At 44.0% G+C, this 20,830-nt stretch overlaps 3 protein-coding genes across 4 annotated transcripts in view; 2 read left to right on the forward strand and 1 right to left on the reverse strand.

Annotated features, from left to right (window-relative positions):
• Nucleotides 1–207: 207 nt before the first annotated feature.
• On the reverse strand, nt 208–3,442 carry CCR9 (C-C motif chemokine receptor 9). The gene is made up of 2 exons (XM_059847868.1): nt 3,303–3,442; nt 208–2,821 (listed from the first exon to the last, which is right to left on the reverse strand). The coding sequence occupies exons 1-2, from the start codon at nt 3,318–3,320 to the stop codon at nt 1,661–1,663; spliced, it is 1,179 nt and encodes a 392-aa protein (XP_059703851.1). The 5' UTR covers nt 3,321–3,442; the 3' UTR covers nt 208–1,660.
• Nucleotides 3,443–9,197: 5,755 nt separating this feature from the next.
• On the forward strand, nt 9,198–16,633 carry TMPPE (transmembrane protein with metallophosphoesterase domain). Of its 2 annotated transcripts, XM_059847885.1 has the most exons (3): nt 9,311–9,336; nt 11,446–11,584; nt 12,058–16,633. In XM_059847885.1, exon 3 carries the CDS (start codon nt 12,147–12,149, stop codon nt 13,461–13,463), a length of 1,317 nt encoding a protein of 438 aa, XP_059703868.1. In that variant the 5' UTR covers nt 9,311–9,336; nt 11,446–11,584; nt 12,058–12,146; the 3' UTR covers nt 13,464–16,633. The 2 variants fall into 2 exon arrangements, with proteins under 2 accessions (XP_059703872.1, XP_059703868.1); XM_059847889.1 differs by lacking the exon at nt 11,446–11,584 and having other exon boundaries at nt 9,198–9,336.
• The window catches only part of GLB1 (galactosidase beta 1), a 42,163-nt gene continuing 30,533 nt past the window's right edge, over nt 9,201–20,830 (forward strand). Inside the window, exons 1-2 of the mRNA XM_059847877.1 lie at nt 9,201–9,336; nt 19,069–19,238. Of these exons, the coding sequence (XP_059703860.1) occupies nt 9,283–9,336; nt 19,069–19,238 (224 nt within the window). The 5' untranslated portion in view covers nt 9,201–9,282. The remainder of the gene's footprint in view (nt 9,337–19,068; nt 19,239–20,830) is intronic.

Genomic DNA, 20,830 nt, shown 5'->3' on the forward strand with positions numbered 1-20,830 from the left:
CCTCAGGAGCCTAACCCTGCTCTGGTGCCTGCAGGGTTCTCAGCTGCAGCTTCCACACAACAAGGGTTAGATATTTGAAATAGACCCTCTTAGCAAAGGTTTCCTTTGGACTCTTTTGAGAGGGGTAAATGCTGTGATTGCAAACAGGTTATGTGTATGGTTCCAAAATGGGAAGGATATGTGGGCAAGAAACAACCAGCTCATCCCCTTGGTGTATGTGGCAGTGCCTTTATTTAATTTTGACTTCTGTTTGCTGAGCACAAATTACTAAACCCCCCCTACCCTTCTTATACATACAGTGAAAATTATACACATCTTTGACCGTTTTTCTTTCTAAGGAAAAGGTAAATTAAAAAATCCTAATAAATGTATATGAAACTTGAACCCCATCTGCCTAGATATACCCTATTAGCTAGAAAAGCAGCATCAAACTGTGCAGAAAGCTCTTTTTTACCAACATGCTTTAATGATAAATGCACAATGAAAACCCTTTCCCTGGAAGAGCTAAGCACCAAAAGGCAAACCAGGCTAGATGAGATTATTTAAAACAAAGCCTCCTGAGCACTACATCCTGCAATTGAAGGTGCAGGCTGCGGTCAGGAAGGACAGGCGAGGCCATGTCCCTCTGAGGGGATGAGCGAGGGGGAACAGACAAATGATGCCCTGCAGGCTCAGGTTTTGGGGTGCATTACAGCACACCACTTCTGGGAATGGCAGCCTCCACAACCTGATGTCTCATTCCAAATTTCATTAGGTTTGACACTTAATTACTCCCTGTTTTGCTGGTCCTAGGTTAAATATATTTTCCAAAGATATTGGTGCATTACTGGTGGTCAGCTGAACCATGGGTTTGGTTTTCGTGCTCTGGTTTATGACACCTTTGCACCATACAGCAAATATCCCCAGGACAGACAACTCAATGTCTCCAAAGCCCTTATTTTTTATTGTGAGGGGTGATTTGTTTCCAGTATCAAAACAGGAGCCATCATACCTGACATCACACAGCTAAAATACAGGAGAAAGACCACATTCATGTACATGAACAACTGGCTTTTCTTTGCAAGAAAAAACACCTATGCAGCCAAACAGAGTTGCATTTGCCCAGCCACAGAGAGAAGCATTTGCTCACTGCTACAAACCAGTGTCAGAGCTAAAGGCCGTTCTCCTTTACATGGGACAGGATCTGGTGTAGGAATCTGGCAGTGCTCCCAAGTCAGGCCACATTCATAGGGGAACCTGGTGTGACAGCAAATGAAGGCTGAGCCCCCTCCTGCTGCTTCCTATGGACAGAATGCTTCATCTGGCTGTGTTGCAGCCGTAGCTGCAACACAGCTGCAAGGCTTGTTATTTCACCTGCTTGTTTTATCACCTGCTGAGAGGCTTGTTATTTCAGATTGTGGTCTGAGCTGCAGATGGGCCAGCTGTCACAAAGATAGTTTTTGTGACAGTTCTGTTTATAGCATATAAACGTTTATATGGTTCCATTTTGCTCCCATCTGCCAAAGGTTTCCTGTTCTCTTGGCCACCAAGCCTCAGTTGGGTCCCACATGTCAAGGGCAGGCCCCCAACCCTTTCTGCCCCTCTGGGATAACCTTTGAGGTACAGAGATGGTTTCCAAAGAGCTTGGTGCTTCTCCAGAGAGGAGAAGGTGAGGACTAACTCACAGGATGACTTTGCAAGGAGGGGACATAACAGAGGAGGTCCAGTGCGTGTTGAGGATCAGGGAGTTCCTGACCTGCCGCCCCCCCAGCATGGCAAAGGACCAGTTTGAGCTGTGCTCCTGGCTGTCACAGGCAGAGGAGTGCTCCTGGCCCCTGCTCCAGCAGCAGCCACAGCTTTGCATCATCCTACCCAGCGCCACCCTGAACCGTTCGCCAGCAAAGACATAGAGGAAGGGGTTGAGGCAGCTGTGGAGGAAGGCGATGATCTGGGTGACCTGCAGCCCGATGTCCAGCTGGTTGGCAGCCTGACAACTGTGCACCACCTCCATGTAGGTGTTGATGGCTTTGACCAACAAAACAATATTGTATGGGAACTGAGAGAGGAGGAAAGCGGTGAGGATCATGGTGATGATCTTCAGTGACTTCTGCTTTTGAAATCTTTTGGCCTGTAGGAGGGTGTTGATGATAAGGGCATAACAAATCACCATGACAATGAGCGGGAGGAAGAATCCTATGATGACTTTCAAGGCCAGAACCGTAACACTGAAGATCACACTGACATTTGGTGGGTACATAATTTTGCAAACTGTTACGTCACCCACCTGTGTGCTCTGGCTATAAATGAGTTCTGGGATGCACAGGCTCACAGATGTCAGCCAGACAGCCAGGCACATGAGCCTGCTGCGCAGGAGCCGCCTTCGCTTACTAGTTTTAGCTTTCATGGCTTGGACTACAGTGATGTACCTGTCAAAGCTGATGCAGGTTAGAAGCAAGCTGCAGCCATAGAAGTTGATCTTATACATGCTGTTGACAACTTTGCACATGAAGTCCTTAAAGATCCATCCATCGGAAGCAGCCTTGGCCCAGAAGGGGAAGGTGAAAAGGAGTAGGAGGTCAGCGATGGCCAGGTGCAACAGGTACAGATCCATCATGCTCCTCCTGAAGTGGTATTTGCAATAGACAAGCACGACCAAGGTGTTGCCCACAGTGCCCACAGTGAAGATGAGCCATAAAAACACTGGCAGGAAGGCTTGAGCAAACTGCCTGACCTGCCTCTTGTCACACATGAAGTCTGTGCTGTTCACTGGGTTCTCACACAGGGACAGCACCACGCTGTCATTCCTGTAGTAATCCAGGCCACTCTTGCCAGGATGTGTGACCTGCAATAGGACATCTAGTAAATTTGTGTTGAGAGGCTCAGTAAAATGTGCATTTACCCCTCTCCACCAGATGCAATTAAAATGCTTAATTTATTCCATTTAAATAAAAAAGTGCAAAGGATGCCAGTGAAACAGGTAATTTCAGACTGCTTGGAGTGTGCAGCACAGCAAGAGATTTATAAAAATGACCCATTTAGTGAAAAACTCACAAAAGAGCAGTTCAGGACATCCAGACAACTTCAGTTATTAAAATGGCAGGTGGTGAAAGCATTATGTCCGTCAGACAATTCAAACCATGGGTTGCTTGGTTTCAAATACATAACAAAAGGCAAAATGCCCAGCTTGGAAAGAGGTGGAGAAGCCTTTGTGTTTCTGCTATGTTGGGATGGTACCAGTTGCTTGAAAGAGGCAGAAAACTGATGGAGACAAAGACGGGGGGGGAAGGAAAAGGAGATGAACAGCAACATAGTTGTATACTCACAACACTTGCAGCTGCCATCTTCAGCCAGATCGCTCCTCAGTCCAGAAGGAAGCTCCGTAGCCTGGAGAAGAAAGATGGGGGGAAACAACTGATTTGAAACAACTCTGAAGCAAGACTGTGACCCTCTTCCTTATACTTCTTCTTCTTCTACCTTTAATGAAAACCTCAACTCTTTGAAACAACTCTGGCCGGAAGATGAACAAACCACACAGAAATTGATGTCGCTGATTTGAATTATTTATTTATTTCCATTTTACAAATATACATTTAGCCTACATTAGGTCTTCAGCTTCTCTATGGCACTGTGCTGTTAAGTCCTTGGATGCACTACAGTTACTGCTATCTCATTTTTATCAAGCTGTAGGCTCCCCAGTGTGCACATGTAAAAAGTAATATAAAAGTACTGTATCTTGCAAAAGATTTGTGAGAAAAATTGAAATTTTCCTCTTAAATTATCTAGCAACTAAGAAGGAAAAGTACCTGGCTTTAGTAGTACTTTGCAGTCAAATATTTGCATCCTCCACAGCAAGTGATTAATCTCTACCTGCAACTTCTCTTTCTTATCTGTGAGTTTAGACACAGCGCTCATTGCTGTTGGCCTGCAAAACTGATCATTAAGCCCCAGTAAATAAAAAAAAATTGGGTTTTTTCTGCTGTAGATTGCTTTTCTAGTCAGTTCACCATCACAAAAGGTAGCTGAGCCTGGTGGGTTCAATGCAAGACAAATGCACCTAAGTATTCCACATGTTCTGCACCAGCTTGTCCAGAATAATGCCTTGTGACAACAAAAGGTGAGTCAGTGCTACTGGGGACCTTCAACTAGCACAGACCTTTCCTCCAGACATGTTCCAAAGCAGCTCATGTAACCCAGAAGTTGCCTTGCAGAAGCCATAGCAGAAGCAGATGGAGCCAAACCTCCTCCCTGGGGAAATGGCCCATGTTCATGCTCTGACTTCCCTCTGACTGCTCATTGTGGGCTGACAAAAAGCACCTGTGGCTGTGGCTGGCAGCAGTCAGTAAGCTCTTGATTTCTCCCCAGAACTCACTTCTAACATGTCATTGAAGCATCTGGTGAAGGGTGCAGAGCTGTGTATCCCCAAGGAGCTTTTTTATGTTATTTTCCTCTAGCTGTCAGACCTACCTTAAACTGCAAACAAAAAGATCATTGTAACTGGGCCAGTTTGGTGGAGAAAAAAAAATAGGGGATTTGTAATTTAGTTCCTTTTCCATGGAGGCTGCTCATGGGAAAGAGAGACATGAATAGCGGAGGAGTAAGGGAACTCACTGGGAGAGTTGCTGCAGAGGGGCCAGCCTGGATGTGGCACCCAGGAGTCACACTCTGCATGTGATGTTTGCTCTTTACACCTATAATTAACCTTCTTGTAGGCTGAGCTGAGTGTGTGCTCCTGGGGCCTCAGTCTGATTAGACCTGTCACAGACTGTTTACTCTGCAGTTTTCATGTTTGAGGTGGCTGCAACTCATGTGGTAATCTTCACTTTCTTTTATTTTTATTTTGGTTTTTTTTCCTGGTAAGCTCTTTTGATACCAAAAGGACAATGTCTCATACCATGAATTTCTGCTCAAGTACATCATCTAGCATAGGGTAAATCAGATGTTACTTCTAGGCTGTGTCCTGCTGCAAACCACTTTCACTGGGGAGAAAAAAATACCCTTGAACAAGAACTGGATTCCTCTGGGCAGCTTACAGTGTCTTTCTGGGAGGCTGGGACAGGAAGGAGGAGTTGGGTCTAGTCCTACCCTCTCCAGGTTGACCCAAGATCACAGCTTCCCACTGCTGCCAAGGCTGCCAGCAGGCAGGAGTCAAGATCACAGAGTCTGTCTCATGACCTGCAACACCAGGTGCTTTGCAAACAACAGCAAAAGGAGCAAACCAAAAGTATGCCACCTTCAAGAGGAAAGGCCAGGCTATTCCTGCTGCAGAAAGGGGGGAGACCCAGGGCAGGATGGCAGGCAGTGCCATAAAGTCCCTACTGGTGGCACTTCTTTATGTGACAACCATCCAGAAGAGTGTGGCAGGGAAGACTTTGAAAAGGCAGTGAGAAGTGGTTAATAAAAGTATGAACTTGCACATCTTATGTCTTCTTTCTGGCAAGACGGCATGCAAATTATGCTGATTTAAGTTCCCCTCTCTGCAGGAAGTCTGAGCACCATGGGGTTTTGCTTTAATGATGGTGTTCAGCTGTGACCAATGCTCATTTGACTCAGTCTTCAAGGAAATTTCCAGATTGCAGTACAGGCTCAGTTCCAGTTATGGAGAAAACACTGACTCTGGCTAGGTTTTGGGTTGGGCTCTGCTGTTTCTTGGCACCATGCTCATGTCAGCAGCAAAGCATCTCCTTCCGAGGGGAGGGAGCCCAGGATGCTCCACACTCCACTGCAAAATCTCCCCTAAGGGGAGAGTCTGTGTTTCTACAATAATTGGTTGTCATCTTGACACTCCTCATGAAACAGACATAGGTCTGTATGATGATACCACTGTACAGGACTTGGCCTCCTCTACCTCCTGGGCCATCCTGTAGAAAAACAGAAGAGTGGGAGTAGATGTCAGCCAAACTCCAGGGCACCTGCTAAGGAAAGCACATGTGAAAGCACAGGCATAGTCTCTGGGATTAGGGACTAGTTACTCTGAGCTTGCAAATGGCTGCCTGACGGTGGATCCACAGTAATTATCCTTAATTCAAGCTAGTTTGGCCCTTGATATTATGCAAGCTGATTCAGCATTGGGAGAGCTACATTAGCTGCAGTAGGGTAAAGGCATGCCCATGAGCAAAGCCTCTGATGCAAAGGATCATCACATCCTTTGGTCTCTCCTTCATTAATCTGAATCCTCACATTCAGATTTAAGTGACTTTAATCAGACTTAGTTTAATTCTCCCTGGAAGCAAAGTAATAAGTATAATTTAACCCACCACTTTACAGAGCCAGTCCCCCTGTACTAAAACCCCCAGGGCAGATAAACCTCCAGACCAGAACAGAGGCAGTTGCTCATCCTGTTCATCACTTTTCTGCCACATGACGTTTGTTAAGTGAGTGTTGCTGACAACAGCAGCTTTTTTGCCCCCAAGAATGCGAACAGAAGCAGAGCAGTGTGAATGTTAGTCCTCTAACCAAACTTCTGCCAAACTGGTTCCTGATTTGTATCCTCACTCAATGCCATCCATAGTTAAATCCTTTCAAGCAAAACCAGAGACAAGGCAGTTAGTTCTTGCAATATCAGAATGCATTGTGAGATAACTTGTGATTTCCCTTCAGCTCATATTGATGCAAAACGAAGCATCTCTGTTTTTCTTACAAATATATTGCTTTCATGTTCACAAAGAGAACTTGCAAGTGAAAAACTGTTTTTTGTTTTGTTTAAAGTGAGAAAACTAAAGCAACTAAAGCCATGTATTCTTTTTAACTTTGGGGTGCTTGAGCATAATTTGGGGCTGATTTTTAAAGCTCTTCATTTATTGCAGGTACTGTAGGCAGAGAAGTACTTAGCTTGACATTAGCTTTTACTTAGTTGGAAAGATTTTGCAGAAACAAAACAAAATTTGGGGTTATATCCTCTTCTAAGCCTCACCAAGAAGTTTCCTTTTTTTGCAGTGAAAACTGCACCATGTTTGCATAAATCTATCTTTTAACATGCCTATTTTCCTTTCCTTGGGTAAAAAGAGGACATTAAGCTGCTTCATTCCAGGCAGGCTGCTTGAGAGGTTTAATAACTCCTCAGATGGTCCACTTAGGGGAGAGGCTGTGGCTGCAATTCACTGTCCTCTATGAGGAGGATATTTGCAGTCAGTGAGATCAGTGCCTCTGACTGCAATTCCAGCCAGGTTACTTGTTTATGTAGATTACACACTGGGGTCCCTGTGGATTTCCATAAAGAGGAAACAAAAGGGTCTTCTTGTTCCAGCATTGGTTCAGTCATTAAACTTCTCCTTCTCTTCAGAAAGGTGGGGAGTTAAAGTACAAAACTAGCTTGCAAACTCTCTAAGTGGCCCTGGCAATTAGAACATCCATCACAAAAATGCATCAGCTGAGGCCTGCACAGGTAAACTCCTAAAAATAGCTGAAATATCAGTTTTGGCTGTAAAGAGGGATTGCAAACACAGAGCTTAAAGGAAAAAAAGTATTATTTACATTGCCCTAAGTGCAGCAACACTTTTCCTCCTCAAAAATAGAACAGGTTTAAAGTCTATGTACTGAAGATGCACAGTTATCCAGTTTCTACTGGATAAAAAATATATATTTATACATATTTCTGTGAACCCAATTCCTGTTTTAGCAATTCCTGTAAAGAGCCATGTCACCAGCAGCTCCTTTTATAGAGCACTTGGCAAGCAGGGACAGACAAACCAGACCCCAAAGGATGGTATTAAACATTCTCATTTCTGTTAGGTCTTCATATTCCTGTGCTGTATCTTCTTACTTTAATTAGGAGCTGCCTTTGCCTGCCTGCCTAGTTTGGAGTACCCGTTTCAGAGTAAACATTCTTTTGGCTGCATCTGTTCCCAAGGAATAGAAAAACTTTACAGATCTCAAGTCCAACTACTATTTTAGGAGAACCAATGGCTTTGTTATTCACACTGCAGGCTGGCTCATATTGTGTTTTTTTAACTCCTGAGTTAACTCCCTGCAGTAGTGTGCAGGGCAAAAAGATACAACAAGGCTCACCAGGGATGAGCAAACTAACCAGAGATTTGAGAGGCCGTGTGCCAGTGAGATCCTTAATTGGCTACATGAGGAACTGGGTACAAAGAAGTGCATTTGAAGTGTTTCTATACACAGCATGAGGAACGAGCAAGAGGAGCCCAGAAGCCTTGGCTCAGCCCCAGAGATGTACAGTCACTGGCATAAGTGAGCCTCCAGGTAAGGATTAAAGGACAAACAAAGAAAGCAGATGTGATTGTGGGAGTCTACTATAGGCCACCCAGCCAGGATGACAACACCAACAAATTAGTCTTTAAGCAACTAAGAAGTACCTGTAAATCAACATAGCAGATAACAGGTCCATAAGCTTCCTGAAACACCTATACCTCTCCATACAGGTACTACGAGAACTGACTGGGAAAGGTGCCCTCCTCGATTTGTTGCTTATTAACAGAGAGGGACTTGTGGGTAAAGTGATGATTTGTGACTTTCTTGAGTGATGATTTGCAGCTTGCTTGGCCATGATTGCTTCTTGCACCATGAAGCAACCAAGTTTAAAATCTCTGCTGACAGGAGGAAAACTGCCTGCAAAACTTACACTCCGGATATGAAGTGAGCAAAATTCAGGCCACTCTGGGAGATAGTTAGTGAGGTCCCCTGGGAAAATGCCTCTTTCTGCCCAGCCAAGGTGGCAGAGGCTGTCTGTTCAGTCATTCCTCTGGGGAGCTGGGGCAAGCCCTTGGCCTCGGACCAGCCGGAGTGTGTGTGGTGCTGCAGATGATGGTCTGACTACTGGAGGTAAAGGCCAGAATCAGCTTTCTGTCCTGGCACTTAGTGCGTGAGAGCAATCTTTGGAGTTGTACTCAGCTCTTGACTTCAGCGCAGGGCTCCCGAAAGAGGATGACAGTGCTTTAACATGGGAAGGAAGGAGAGCACCCAGGCCCAGTGCTTCCCGTGAGGATGATGGGCTGCCCAGGGGAGGTAAAGGTCAGCAAGACCTTTCCATCTTGGAAACTTCCGTGTGGGAGAAATCCTTGGATGTATTGAGCATCGGAGGTTGTACCCAAAGTCTCCTGTGAGCTCCTGACACTGCACGGCAGTGCTGGAACACGGGAAGCAGCGCGCCCAGCCGCAGGGCCTCAGGCGCGGCTGCCGGGGGGTGTCCCGGGCGGGGAGGGCAGGAGGAGGCCGGGCTCGGAGGGGTGGAGCGCCGCTGCCGCGGTGCCGGTGCGGAGGGAGGAGGAGGAGGGATGCCCGTCCTGCGCCGGCCGTTTCCCGGCGGAGCCGTCAGCTGACGCCGCCGTTTCCTGGCTGCCGCCCGCCATGCTGCGGCTCCTGCTCCCGCTGGCCGCCCTGGCCGCGCTCCTCCGGGCGGCGGTGAGTGCCCGCCTCGCCTCCCCCTCCGCCTCCGCCAGGGACACCGGGAGACAGAGGGGCCGGCTCTGAGGGGCGCGGGGGCCGGCGTGGCCGGGGGAGGGCTGGCAGGGGCCTCCTGCCGCCGCCGGAGGAAGGCGCTTCGCCTCGGTCCTTTTTTAAAGCATGAGCGATTTCGGGCTCATGGGCGGCGCACAGGGGGCGGGTGCCGGGCTTGTGGCTGCGCCGAGGGGGAGAACCCGGAGCCGGGGCAGGGAGGGGTCCGTGCGCTTCTCCCGAGCAGGCCGGCCGCTCCCGGGCCGCTGGAGGTGTGGAAGGGCTGGCGGTGCCGCCCAGCGAGGGTGGCAGCCGGCGTGGCCGCCCGGCCGGAGCGGTGCTGCCGGCGCCGGGGCTCCCTGCGCGCCCGGGAGTCGCGGAGGCCTCGCTGAACAGCCCGGGGCCGTGGGGGAACCGGTACCGACACTGCTGGTAGATCCCATGGGAAAACGTGCTCATCCTCTGGTGTGTGAGAGGAGGGAAAGAGGTTTTTCCTGTTCTCCAGAGATGCTGTTGTGGCCGCCTTGTCCTGGGGGACACAGTAGCACAGCCTAAGGACGAATCCTCATGCTCCACAGTTCCCGTGGTTTATGGCTCGAGTTGAAGGCAGACTGATACGATTACCATGGTAGATGTTGTAGTTGGATGGGGCACGGGTGGTTAAAGATGTATGAAAAATAGAGCTACAAGACGTGAGACCTTATGGAAGGGAAGATTGGGTCACAGTGTGCTTTCTTAGGGGTGAGGTTGTTGCTGAGCCTTCCAAAATTTTGAAGGTGTCAGGCAAGAACAAATACTCGTCAAACTTGGTAGTATTAGCACTTTTGGGGGATCTAATAGGTTCATTTCACATAGATAAAATACTGTAAAAATACATTGTTTTGAGAATTTGCTGCCATGGGGGGTTGCAGAACCAGATAGTACTCAACAGATTAAAAAAAATGGATTTGCCGAATTTAAATATGTCAGGCTCATAAGCAACATCCAAGACTTTCCAACATCCATTTTCAACAAGAAATGACTGTGCAAGGATTTGTCCTCTAACATCCCTAGTGTAGCAGCTGTGTCAGCTGAAGGAGTATTAGGGAGCAGACCACAGACTGTAGCCAGGTTCCCCTGTCATTTCTTTAGACAGCGTTTCTTACTGCTGTTGTCCAGACAGAATATTGCATGGTGCCTAGAGGACCTATGGACTTGAACCAGTAGGGCATTTCTTGTCCTCTTATCTTCCTAGCTCTGTGTGTTTTCTGTAGATACATATGCGCATAATAGCACTATTTCTTAAGAGTAGTTTAGTAACAACTGAGAGGGTTTGAGGAGCTGAGGCTGGTAGGCACAATTTCCCTTATCAGCCCACAGTTCCCTGACACAAGCAGTGAAGGACAGGTTTTTTTAAAACTTGGTCTAGTCCTCAAAGTAGATCAGGGTCCTGTCATCACAGATGTGTTCTTTTAAATTAGCTGGAGAAGACATATGGAGCAGATAAGCAACTTGGCAAACTGGGGTTCACAGACTTCTGGGCTTAGGCTCACTGCTGAGCCCTACAATGCTGCTTTTGTGCCCTAGTTCTGAGATATTTTTGGCTGTAATGATTGCTTGCTTTCTCTAAGTGTGGATTGAGAGGCAGGAAGTGTTTTGAAAATAATTGTGCTATTATGGGGCTATTATGTCAGACATGGTCTCTGTTGTATGTTATGAAAGACTACCCAAACTTTTTTCATCTATGATTAAAATAAGACAATAGGTTTCTTCTAAACAGAAATGTGCAATCTGAGCATTAATAGAAACACCGTGATTGAGCAAAATACAGAGCAAACCTGAGAATTCTGCTACCATTCAAACATAACTGATACTTGCTTGTGTCCAGTCCGTGAGCAGTCATGCATTAGATTCTGTGCTCTCCTCTATAGGAGCAGGGTGTGGTGTTTTAATCACTTTTTAACTTGTTTGCATCCTGTTAGACCAGGATATACTAGAGCAGGTGTTGAGTCTTGGAAAACTCTATATGTAGTGGAAGTGAGTTGGAAGTGAGCAGCAAAACACAGTGTGAGTTTCACTGATCCTACTGATTTCCAGGGCTTTGGAGAAGTCTGATTCACAACGGCAGGCAAGGATATCTGCTGATCATCTGCAGCTTCTGGGACCACAGTTGCATCTTTTCCAGTGGGGATTTCACTGCTGCTGTAGTATGTGTTTGTAGAACCTCTTGCATTTGGTAAGAATGATGTAGGGTGATGCCTGCTTTTCAGATGGAGCCAACTGCTTGGCAAGAAGAACAGAAATCATGTATTAAGTTAATATCAGAAGCAACATAGTCCCAGAACGTGTACGGGATTTACAAATGCCATAATGGTTTTTCCCAGGACCCATTGCATCCCTGTTGTGATGTATTGCCATCTACTATTAGGAAGTCTTGATGAGAAAAAAGTGTTTAAAAGAAAAGGGGGTATGGGGGAGAAATGATTGAGGGAGGCAGACAGGGCGCTTGGAAGGGGACTTCCAGCATCCAGTCTTTTCTGTTGTCTGGTTTACTCCACTTCAGGACATCTCCTCTGTGTCATTATGACAGTGATTCTGCATGACCCAGCATCTTGTGTATTATGTAGAGTAACAGTCCTTTGTTGCAGTCTGGGAAAAAGGGAATGTGTATAATATTTTAAAGCGGCTCATACTGGTTCCTGGTTGCAGGCTTTGTTGACCCAAGGCATCCCTTCATAACCACATTATTGACTTCTGGAGACTTCTGCAGAACAGAAGGGAGCAGTCAGGAAGCAAAGATGATCTCCTTCAAGCAACTGCCCATTGAAGCCAAGGCTGCGGTGGCTGCAGGAGTGGTTTTCTTCTCCATGATGCTATCACGGAGTTACCTGGCGGAAAAACTCGATTTCAGGACGCGGCGTTGGCTTCTAAGGCTGCAAATGGCACTATTTGCTAATACGCTCATGTTGATGGGATCTCTTCATGTTTGGAGAAGCACAGTCACCACGTTCACCAGGTCTTCAGCTGCCAGCTCCTTCTGTTTCATGCTGTGGAAAATAGCTGTGTTCATGTTTCTAGCTTTGGCTCATTCAAGCTTCTTTACATTGCTATTTCTTGTTGCAGAAGAGCCCTATTTCTTTTCTTTAGCTGCCTACACTTGCTTGGGGGCCTATATTATTCTCATCTTTTTCCTCTTCACTCTAGGCTCTGTAGAGCAGGCTTACAAGTTCTTGGCTGGGAGAGGCGCTAAGGCAGGCACTGGCAACAAGAACAGAACAGCATTGAAACCAGTTCTGGCAGTCTTGCTGACTGTTGTGCTGACTGTTGTTGGGCTGTTAAATGCTTCCCAGCCCCCTACTGTGAATTCAGTGGAGATTCCAGTTCACAAGCTGCCCTCAGCAATGAATAACCTGAAAGTGGTGTTGCTTTCAGATATCCATCTGGGGCCTACAGTTGGGAAGACCAAGCTTGCCATGATAGTGAGAATGGTTAAGGCTTTAAAACCAGACATCACCGTGATTGTTGGGGACCTGTCTGATGCTGAGGCAAAGATAATACGACCTGCTGTTGAGCCTCTTGGAGAACTTGATTCTCCTTTGGGCACTTACTTTGTCACGGGAAACCATGAGTACTACACCTCAGATGTTAGCAACTGGTTTGAGCTGTTAAAATCATTTAACATTCAGCCATTGCATAACGAGAATGTGAAGATTGTTTCACCAAAGAGCACTTCTGACTGGTTCTGCCTGGCTGGCGTGGATGATATTGAAGCAGATGTGTTGCGCTATTCGGGACATGGCATGGATTTGAAAAAAGCTCTCAGAGGTTGTGGCAGTGAGCATGCAATAGTGCTCTTAGCTCATCAGCCAATTGCTGCAAAGTGGGCCCTTCAGGAGAGACCAGACATAAATTTAATTCTCTCTGGCCATACTCATGGAGGGCAGATCTTCCCTCTAAATGCTGGAGCTTATCTTCTGAATCCATTCTTTGTTGGCTTGTACCAAGTTGGGCAGAATACCTTTGTCTATGTCAGCCCAGGGACGATGTACTATGGAATACCCATGAGGCTGGGCAGCAGAGCTGAAATAACAGAGATTATTCTACGTTCTCCTTGAGGAGTTTTCCATTTGACAGACTTCTAATTTTTTTTTTTTTTTTTTTTTTTTTTTTGGCCAGTATATTGGCTCTTCTACTATGAAAGCAAATCCTTTTTCAGGGAAGCCAGAGAAGATATACTGGGCTGAACTTCAGCAGGTTCTGTTAAGTTTGAGCAAAAAACACTAACTGTATCTTGGGCCTATGAAACAAATTTGGGACATGTTAAATTACTGAAGTAATTATGTCTTTGACTTCATTATTGTTGAGGTTCTGCATTTAAAGATAACACTGATGTCACAGAGATAATGTGTGTTTTGTGCATGTTTAGTAATACCTGTGTCTTGCAGCTACTTCATGTTCCACTGTTTGACGTCCATCAGGCAACTGCCTTATCAAATCTCAGGCAGGTGAAGTTCTCAGCTTATGCAGTGAAGTCACAGATGTGTGCTTTGCAGAAAGGGCTGCAAGAATGTGCACTGGGGATGTAAACTCTAGGAGGCTTATGCTAGAGTTGTTATGGGAAAGGAAGAGTTTAATAGTTTAGGGTTGGTTTTTTTTTCTTAATTGAGACTGGATATTTTTATCCTGCTGTCTGTCTGCAGCATGCACCAGGGCTTCCAGTTACTAGTACTGTCAGTTGTGAAGCATCAGTTCTGAAATTCAGTTTTGTCCAGTTAAAATGTTGGAGAGACTGACACCAAAAGGTGAAAGTAGCTGTCTTTCCCAGGCATTTTCCCCAGAATAGTTGGGCATCCAGTAAATTTTTACTGAAAACGGCTCTAATAGAAGCAAATGAGGAAAATTCCAAAATTAACTTTTGTTGCTGTCTGAGCATATAGTACCTCCTTATTTAAAGCACTAATTCCAAAGCTGAAATACTCAGTGTCTTTTGTCTTCATTCTGTATTTTTTTTCTTTCTGCCTAATTTATGCTCCATCATTTTTCTCTTGCAAGAGTAAATAGATGCTATTTCAATACAATGCAAATGAGTTAATGCTTGAAATTTGTTAAAGGCTTTAATATTTAAGGAAACTATGTCCTCTTTTGATGAGACTAAACTCTGCAGCAGGTGACTTTCCCTAAGAGCATTTGGATGTCAGTGTCCTGGTTGTCTGATGGGCACATAGGAGAGAAACTGCTACGGGATAATGGATAGAGGATTTCTTCTCATCTTTTATAGAAGGGCTTATAATGAATTAACATAATTATGGCATTTTTGGGGTATTAGAGAATAATTGACACAAATATTCTTGTTTCTATATCTTTGCGTTCATGTAAGAAATCCAGGATGTAAAATAATGTGTGACTTTTGCCCTGGCCAATGAAACACTTTACTTCTTCTCTCTCCTCCTTTTCCATCTCATTTCTGCTGCATGAAATATCACAAACCACTAGAGCCTGGGAGTCCTGCCTCTGTAGTCTGCAGCTGTAGCTGCAGGGCTTTTCTTGCTCTGCCTTTCTGGCCGCCAGTGCCCGTGTTCCCCTGAGGCAGACCCACAGCATGAGGTAAAAGATAGCGGTTCTTATCCAGGAGACCAATGATGGGAGACCAGAGCTGTGGTGTTCAGTCTTTTCCTGCCTTCCTGTGTGATCCTGAACCAGACAACCATAGACCCTTGGTTTCGTTCTTCAGCTTCTGTTCTCATATTGAAGGAGATAGGTAGGAGTGTGTTTGAAAAGTATTGTAGTCTTTGTAAAGTTGAGGATTTTTGTAAGTTAGATTTTGCGGTTTGACTTCATCTACTCTGAACATCTCCCAGGCAGAGCTTCTAATTCCTATGCTGGTTTTGTATCCTGCTCTTCTGTACAAACGTCTTACATTTTTACTCAGGAATAATGAGGAATACTCTAAATGTGTCATAAAGGTTAGTGGAATTGTTGGAGAAGTCAGTCCTCTTCTGAAAGACTGAATACCTTGCCAGCCATGCTCTCTCCTTGCCAGATGGGATATTTTCTGTTTCCCACCCCTTATAATTCTGTAAACTTTTTTTTATGACTGTGTGATAATATCTGCTTAAGTATCCTAAAGTTTCCATGTGTATTCAACACTGCCCGCTGTCCATGTGGGATCCATCTTGCAGTTGGTGGCATAATGTCAGATGGGGAAGGAATGAGGAAGGAATTTTGATTGCCTGTAACCCTCAGGTTACTTTTCAACTTGCCTTCAGTTAAGAGCTGTGTTCTAGGTTTAGTGGTGCAGAGTATTCTCACCTGGCCAGTAGTCCAGGAGGATTTTTACACTTGTTGCAATGAGTGTTCTTACCATGTTAAGAAGGCTAATTGTTAACCAGTTTCCTCAACAGGAGGCATTTGTGGGACTGATTTTAGATCATGTCAGTTTCTCAGTGAGATGCTAGTGTTTTTTACTTTTTTTCTCCCTGCCCTTTTTATTTCTCTCTTCATTCTGATCAAGTGTGTGCAAAAACATAGATGAAGGGGTCCTCCCATCCCAAAATTTCTTTATTACTTTGGTGCCTCTCTTAGAAGATAATTATGTATCCTTTCAGAAGCAGATATGCATTGTTTTAGGAGTGGTCATATTGTCATTTCATACATTGGTTGAGTTCTCCTGATGTAATTTAGTTCTTGCCCCTTTTTTTTGTATCTCTGTCTCTGAAAGGTTGTTTGCTGGTGATTACTTCTTACTTAAAATGCTTTCTTTCTCTGCCAAAAGACTTCAAAGCCTTTTCTTATTTTGGTTTTCAATTATGAATGGAAAGTATCCTAGATCAACTTTCTGTTTGATAAAAGGAATGAACTGTTTCTTATAATCTCTCTAATCAGCAATCTCTAACTGTCCTTCAAGGTTCTTTCTATACTTTTTCCAGTTTGATTTGAATGTACACAATGCAGACCTGCATTCAGTATTTCAGATGAAGAAAAATTGCTGTGCTGCTTATTTTTTAGTTTTAAATTTTTTTGGTAAATTTTATGTGTGTATGTGTAGTATATTTAATCTAGAGAACTTAACTAAATGATTATATATTTCATCCTATAAAAGGCCAGTTCATTGGGGGCTGAGGAGGAGTTAATGTCAGAATTAATAGCAGAATATAATAGTGTCGTCACTTTGTGAGAATTATATTTATTATATAATTACTATAGAATGGATTGGAAAATATGTAAATTGTGGTATAACACATGCTTTAAATGTTGGGATTTAATAAAACTTTATTCTTATAATCAACTATGGGGCCTCTAGTGACCTTTTATTTTGTACCAGTATGCATTGTGGCAGTTTGTGCTAAATAGTTTTAACACACTCATTCTATTTGCTAACAAAAAGCTACCACCAACAAACCTGACTAGTTTTGCAAATTCTTACACCCCTACTGCTAAGTGAGTTGTGGTGGAAAGTGGGAAAGACCACTATTACATTTGCCTAAAGCCTACTAGGAGAAAAAGGTGCAGACAGCAGGGGTGAGGATGTGATGCAGAGAAAGGTTACTGAGAGAATATTTTGGAAGGAACAGAAGAAATGAGTGATTTGTGGTTCTCAATTTTGATACTTAAGCTTTGAGGTGGAGAAAGAGGTGTTCTGTGATTGGTCTAAGAGAGGCTAAAAATCTTCAGAGATGGAGGATTTGTACCCGCATGTGTTTGCTTTCTAAATAAGAAAAAAAACCTCCTGTTTTGTAAATTTGGAGAATGAGAGATTTTTGCCACTGATAAAGAGTTCTGTGTGTTGAAGATGGGAAAAAATTTTGTGTCAAGAGACATGCACATTGTAGAATGTTGAAATAGCATTAAGGTTGCAAAAATAAACTCTTACTTGATTTAGGCAAGGACCAGTTCTTTAGTTCTCCTTTCCATGTGAGTATGTTCTGAAGATGTAAGGTGCAACATGATATCATTGCCTGTAAGGGTCTGAATTTTCAGCTGGGCACTGATATGATTTCATATGAAGGAAGTGGCAACCCAAACACTGCTGTTTGTTGCTTACCAAACAAGCAGAGCCACTACCCCATCTTCAAGAGAGACAAAGTGGGAGTGAATTCCCTGCATATTCACAGGGGTGAGTATACGGTATTGGCAGAGCCAGACATAAATTCATGAGGACAACTCTCTTGGTTTTGTTGCAAGCCCTGGATCATCTACTGATAATGAAGTTATGTTGAGGAATTGATCATGAAGGAAGTCTGTTTACAATGGATGATGAATGAGGTGAATTCAAAGTATTCTGGTAGCTTATTCCCTGTCCTCATCACTGTGTCAGGAAGTGTATGTGTTGGGAAGGTGACTTACACCTATGGTCACAACTTCAAAAACCTGACTTCTAAATAGTAACTGGCTCAGTGATAACCTCTTTCATAATTAATACCTCCCTTTAATTGTTTTAAGATAGCCATGGCTCTCTGCCAGAAATGTCTGTCCCTGAGGGTGTGTAAAGTTTTTTCAACATTCATCACCTCAACAGTTCTCTGCCATGAATGGAGCAAGTGTCTTTTCCATAGACCTCTTGATATGGTTAGTCTGAATGAGGGGGCTAAAATCCTCTTACAGAGGGACACCACAGCAATTTATTTTGCCTCTCTTTATTTCCAGGGATAATGGCCTTTTAATATGTAAGGTGCTTCTATCCATAATGGTTGGGTTCTTTTGGTTTTTTTTTCTGTGTAGCTTCATGGGTACACATGAAACAATTCCATCCTAGTGCAGCATGCCCAGCCATCAAGGTGCAGGTTATAAATGAGAGATCAGGAAAAAGTCACATAGGTTTAAATTGAACAGGAAGTAAGCTGCTGTACATACCTGTACATCCTTCGCAGCAATAGTTTGCTTGAGGTCTAACAGCCTGGAGTTACTATAGCATCATAATTTCCTATGGAGAATCCCAACCCTTGAGTTACATTTATTCCAGAGCAGTTGGTTTGTATTTCCAAATTCTGTGTGGTCCTGATTTTGGAAAGGCCTGACATGCCCATACCTTTGTTGAATGAAGATTTATCTGTCTTAATAAAGTTAAGTAATCTTAAGAGTGGGTCCGTGTTTGTGGAAACAGGGCATAAAAAGCCTGTGCTGTGCAGCACTTGGCAGCCCCTTGCTTTTCATGTTTCCTTGCCAGCTCCTTGCTGTATCCTCTCATACCTGTTGCTACACATCCACCACACAATTTCACTTGTTCACTGTTGGCAGAATGCTTTGAATTGCTGTGAGTATCTAGGACATTTTCCACTAAATTTTTTAGGTTTTCTGCAAAATAATGCCTTTGTTGCAGATGGGACATGCTGTTGTCTTCCTCCGTGGAATTTGTAGTCTTGAAATGATTGTAAAGTATTGTCTCAGTTCCTCTGTTTAATGATAGTCTAGGGATAGACATATTGGCTTAGCAATTTTGTCCTCCATTTTTCAGGAGGGAGTGTGTTTTCTTTGAACTGTATCTGCTAGTTTCCTTGTTCTTATATCCAGTGACACATTGCACTGGCTCCCAAAGCTCTTTTGTTGTGCTAAGACTCAGGTGGGCTCTAGATAGCTGGAGTAAATTCATTCACCATCTCTTATTTTAGGACCATTGTATCCTCTATTGTAGACAACCCACAGGCATTGTATAGCCTGTTCTCTTTAAAGGCAGAAAAAAATTATACCATGTCTTTTTTTGTTTTGGTTTGGTTTTGTGTACAGAATGTACCTGAGAGGAGTTTTGGGATTGATTATGAATCCAACAGCTTTGTCAAGGATGGGAAACCTTTCCGTTACATCTCCGGCAGCATTCACTACTCGCGGGTGCCCTCGTATTACTGGAAGGACCGCCTGCTGAAGATGAAGATGGCAGGGCTTGATGCCATTCAAACGTGAGTAGCTGATAATTTCTGAGTGATTTGTGGTCCTGGGAGCTGTATGAGAAGTCATTAAGAGGAATGCTGCCATTGTTACTTGTTTATTATTTTTCCAGTAATAGGTGAGGAAGTTCTGGAGAAATGAAGGGTGGTACAGGATGACTTTTGACTACATAAATGGGGGAGCTGGGCAGGTTGTAACCAGCAGTCTGTTTCTTTGATGATAGGCAACACCTCTGGCTTTACAACCCAGGGTGCAAATGTGACCTGAAATAAATTGTTGGACTATGAACTTTGGCAACTGTCCAACAATTGTACATGCTCTGCCTCTGCTAGGGACACACTCTGGTCAAAAGGCAGACTAGGTGTGAGGAAACAATGACCTGTTAGTACAGCCTGGGTTGGTATCACCCAGAGCCTTAAAAATGTTGGTGAAGACTGCAGTAACGTTTAAAAGTTATTTCAAGCTATTTCACCAGAAGTATTTAAATTTAGATAAATGGACGGGAAGCTAGGTGTACTTCTTGAAAAAAAAAGGCTTAAACATCTTTCATTTTCGTGTGTGTGTGTGTGTGTGTGTGTGTGTGAAAAACCCTTAGTCCTTTTTTCTTGTCTTTTCTACCTGGTCGTGTACTTAATTCAACAGTTGAGGCACAAATTAAAAAAAAAAAATTCAGCTTTCCCTTATTTTTGCCATGGCTTCATTGACAAGGGAAGTGGTACTGTGAAAGGCACAGTCTTTTTGGCAATTGTAATTCCCAAACAGGTTTGTTTTCTTTTCTTAAGTCATTGCAAGGCTTAGAGCTTCTCCTTGAAATCACCTGCTTTTGTGCTCTAAAAAGTTCAGCTTCTGGCAGTGCAGAGCCTGTAGGCTCAGTAGGAGTGTTGTACCACCACTCCTTTCTCACCCTTGAAATCTGTATTGTTGTTAGACCTGCAAGTTGTATCATTGCTTTGTACACTTGGGGATGAGACTCATCAGAGTTAGTAGGTGAAGAACAGACAGCAGGGGGAGAAAAAATAGTTGATTTTTTTCAAATTTAGGGTTCTCTATTTTTTTGCATATCTTAAGACTCTTGCCTGTGTTGGGATGATGCAGTCACTCTGGTGAGTGGTTTTGTGGTTGTTTTTATTGTTTTCTATTAAGGAATCAGGTTCTGTCTTTGCTCACATTAATAAGAGCAATGGGATTAAGTAACACACTTGCTCAGGACTAGGTTGCTGGATTTGCCCAAGTAATTACTTTTTGCTGAAATAAAAGTAATTTAAAGTGGACCTGGAAATTATGCCTTTTGGTGTCTGGCTTGAAGGTCAGCCTGTGACTGACCCTATGATCAGTGACTCCCATGATCCATAGTGTCTCATACTTCCCTTATGTCTCTGATTATTTCCTCCTCCCAACACCCATGCGTTTCCAATGCCCTTTGTTAATTTCCAGCTTTTTCAAATAGTCCATTTTTTTTTCTTTTTATTTTTTTAAATTGCCTTTTCATGTCTCTGATGCATCACTGGCATTTTGAGATAGGTATATTCTTTTTTTCCATTCCCTTTGTCACTGTTGTTCAATGGCAAAATTGCTGCAGGGCCAGTTTGGGTTTTTTCTTGTT

This window comes from Haemorhous mexicanus, chromosome 1, assembly GCF_027477595.1.
Source record: "Haemorhous mexicanus isolate bHaeMex1 chromosome 1, bHaeMex1.pri, whole genome shotgun sequence".
NCBI classification, from domain to species: Eukaryota; Metazoa; Chordata; class Aves; order Passeriformes; family Fringillidae; genus Haemorhous; species Haemorhous mexicanus.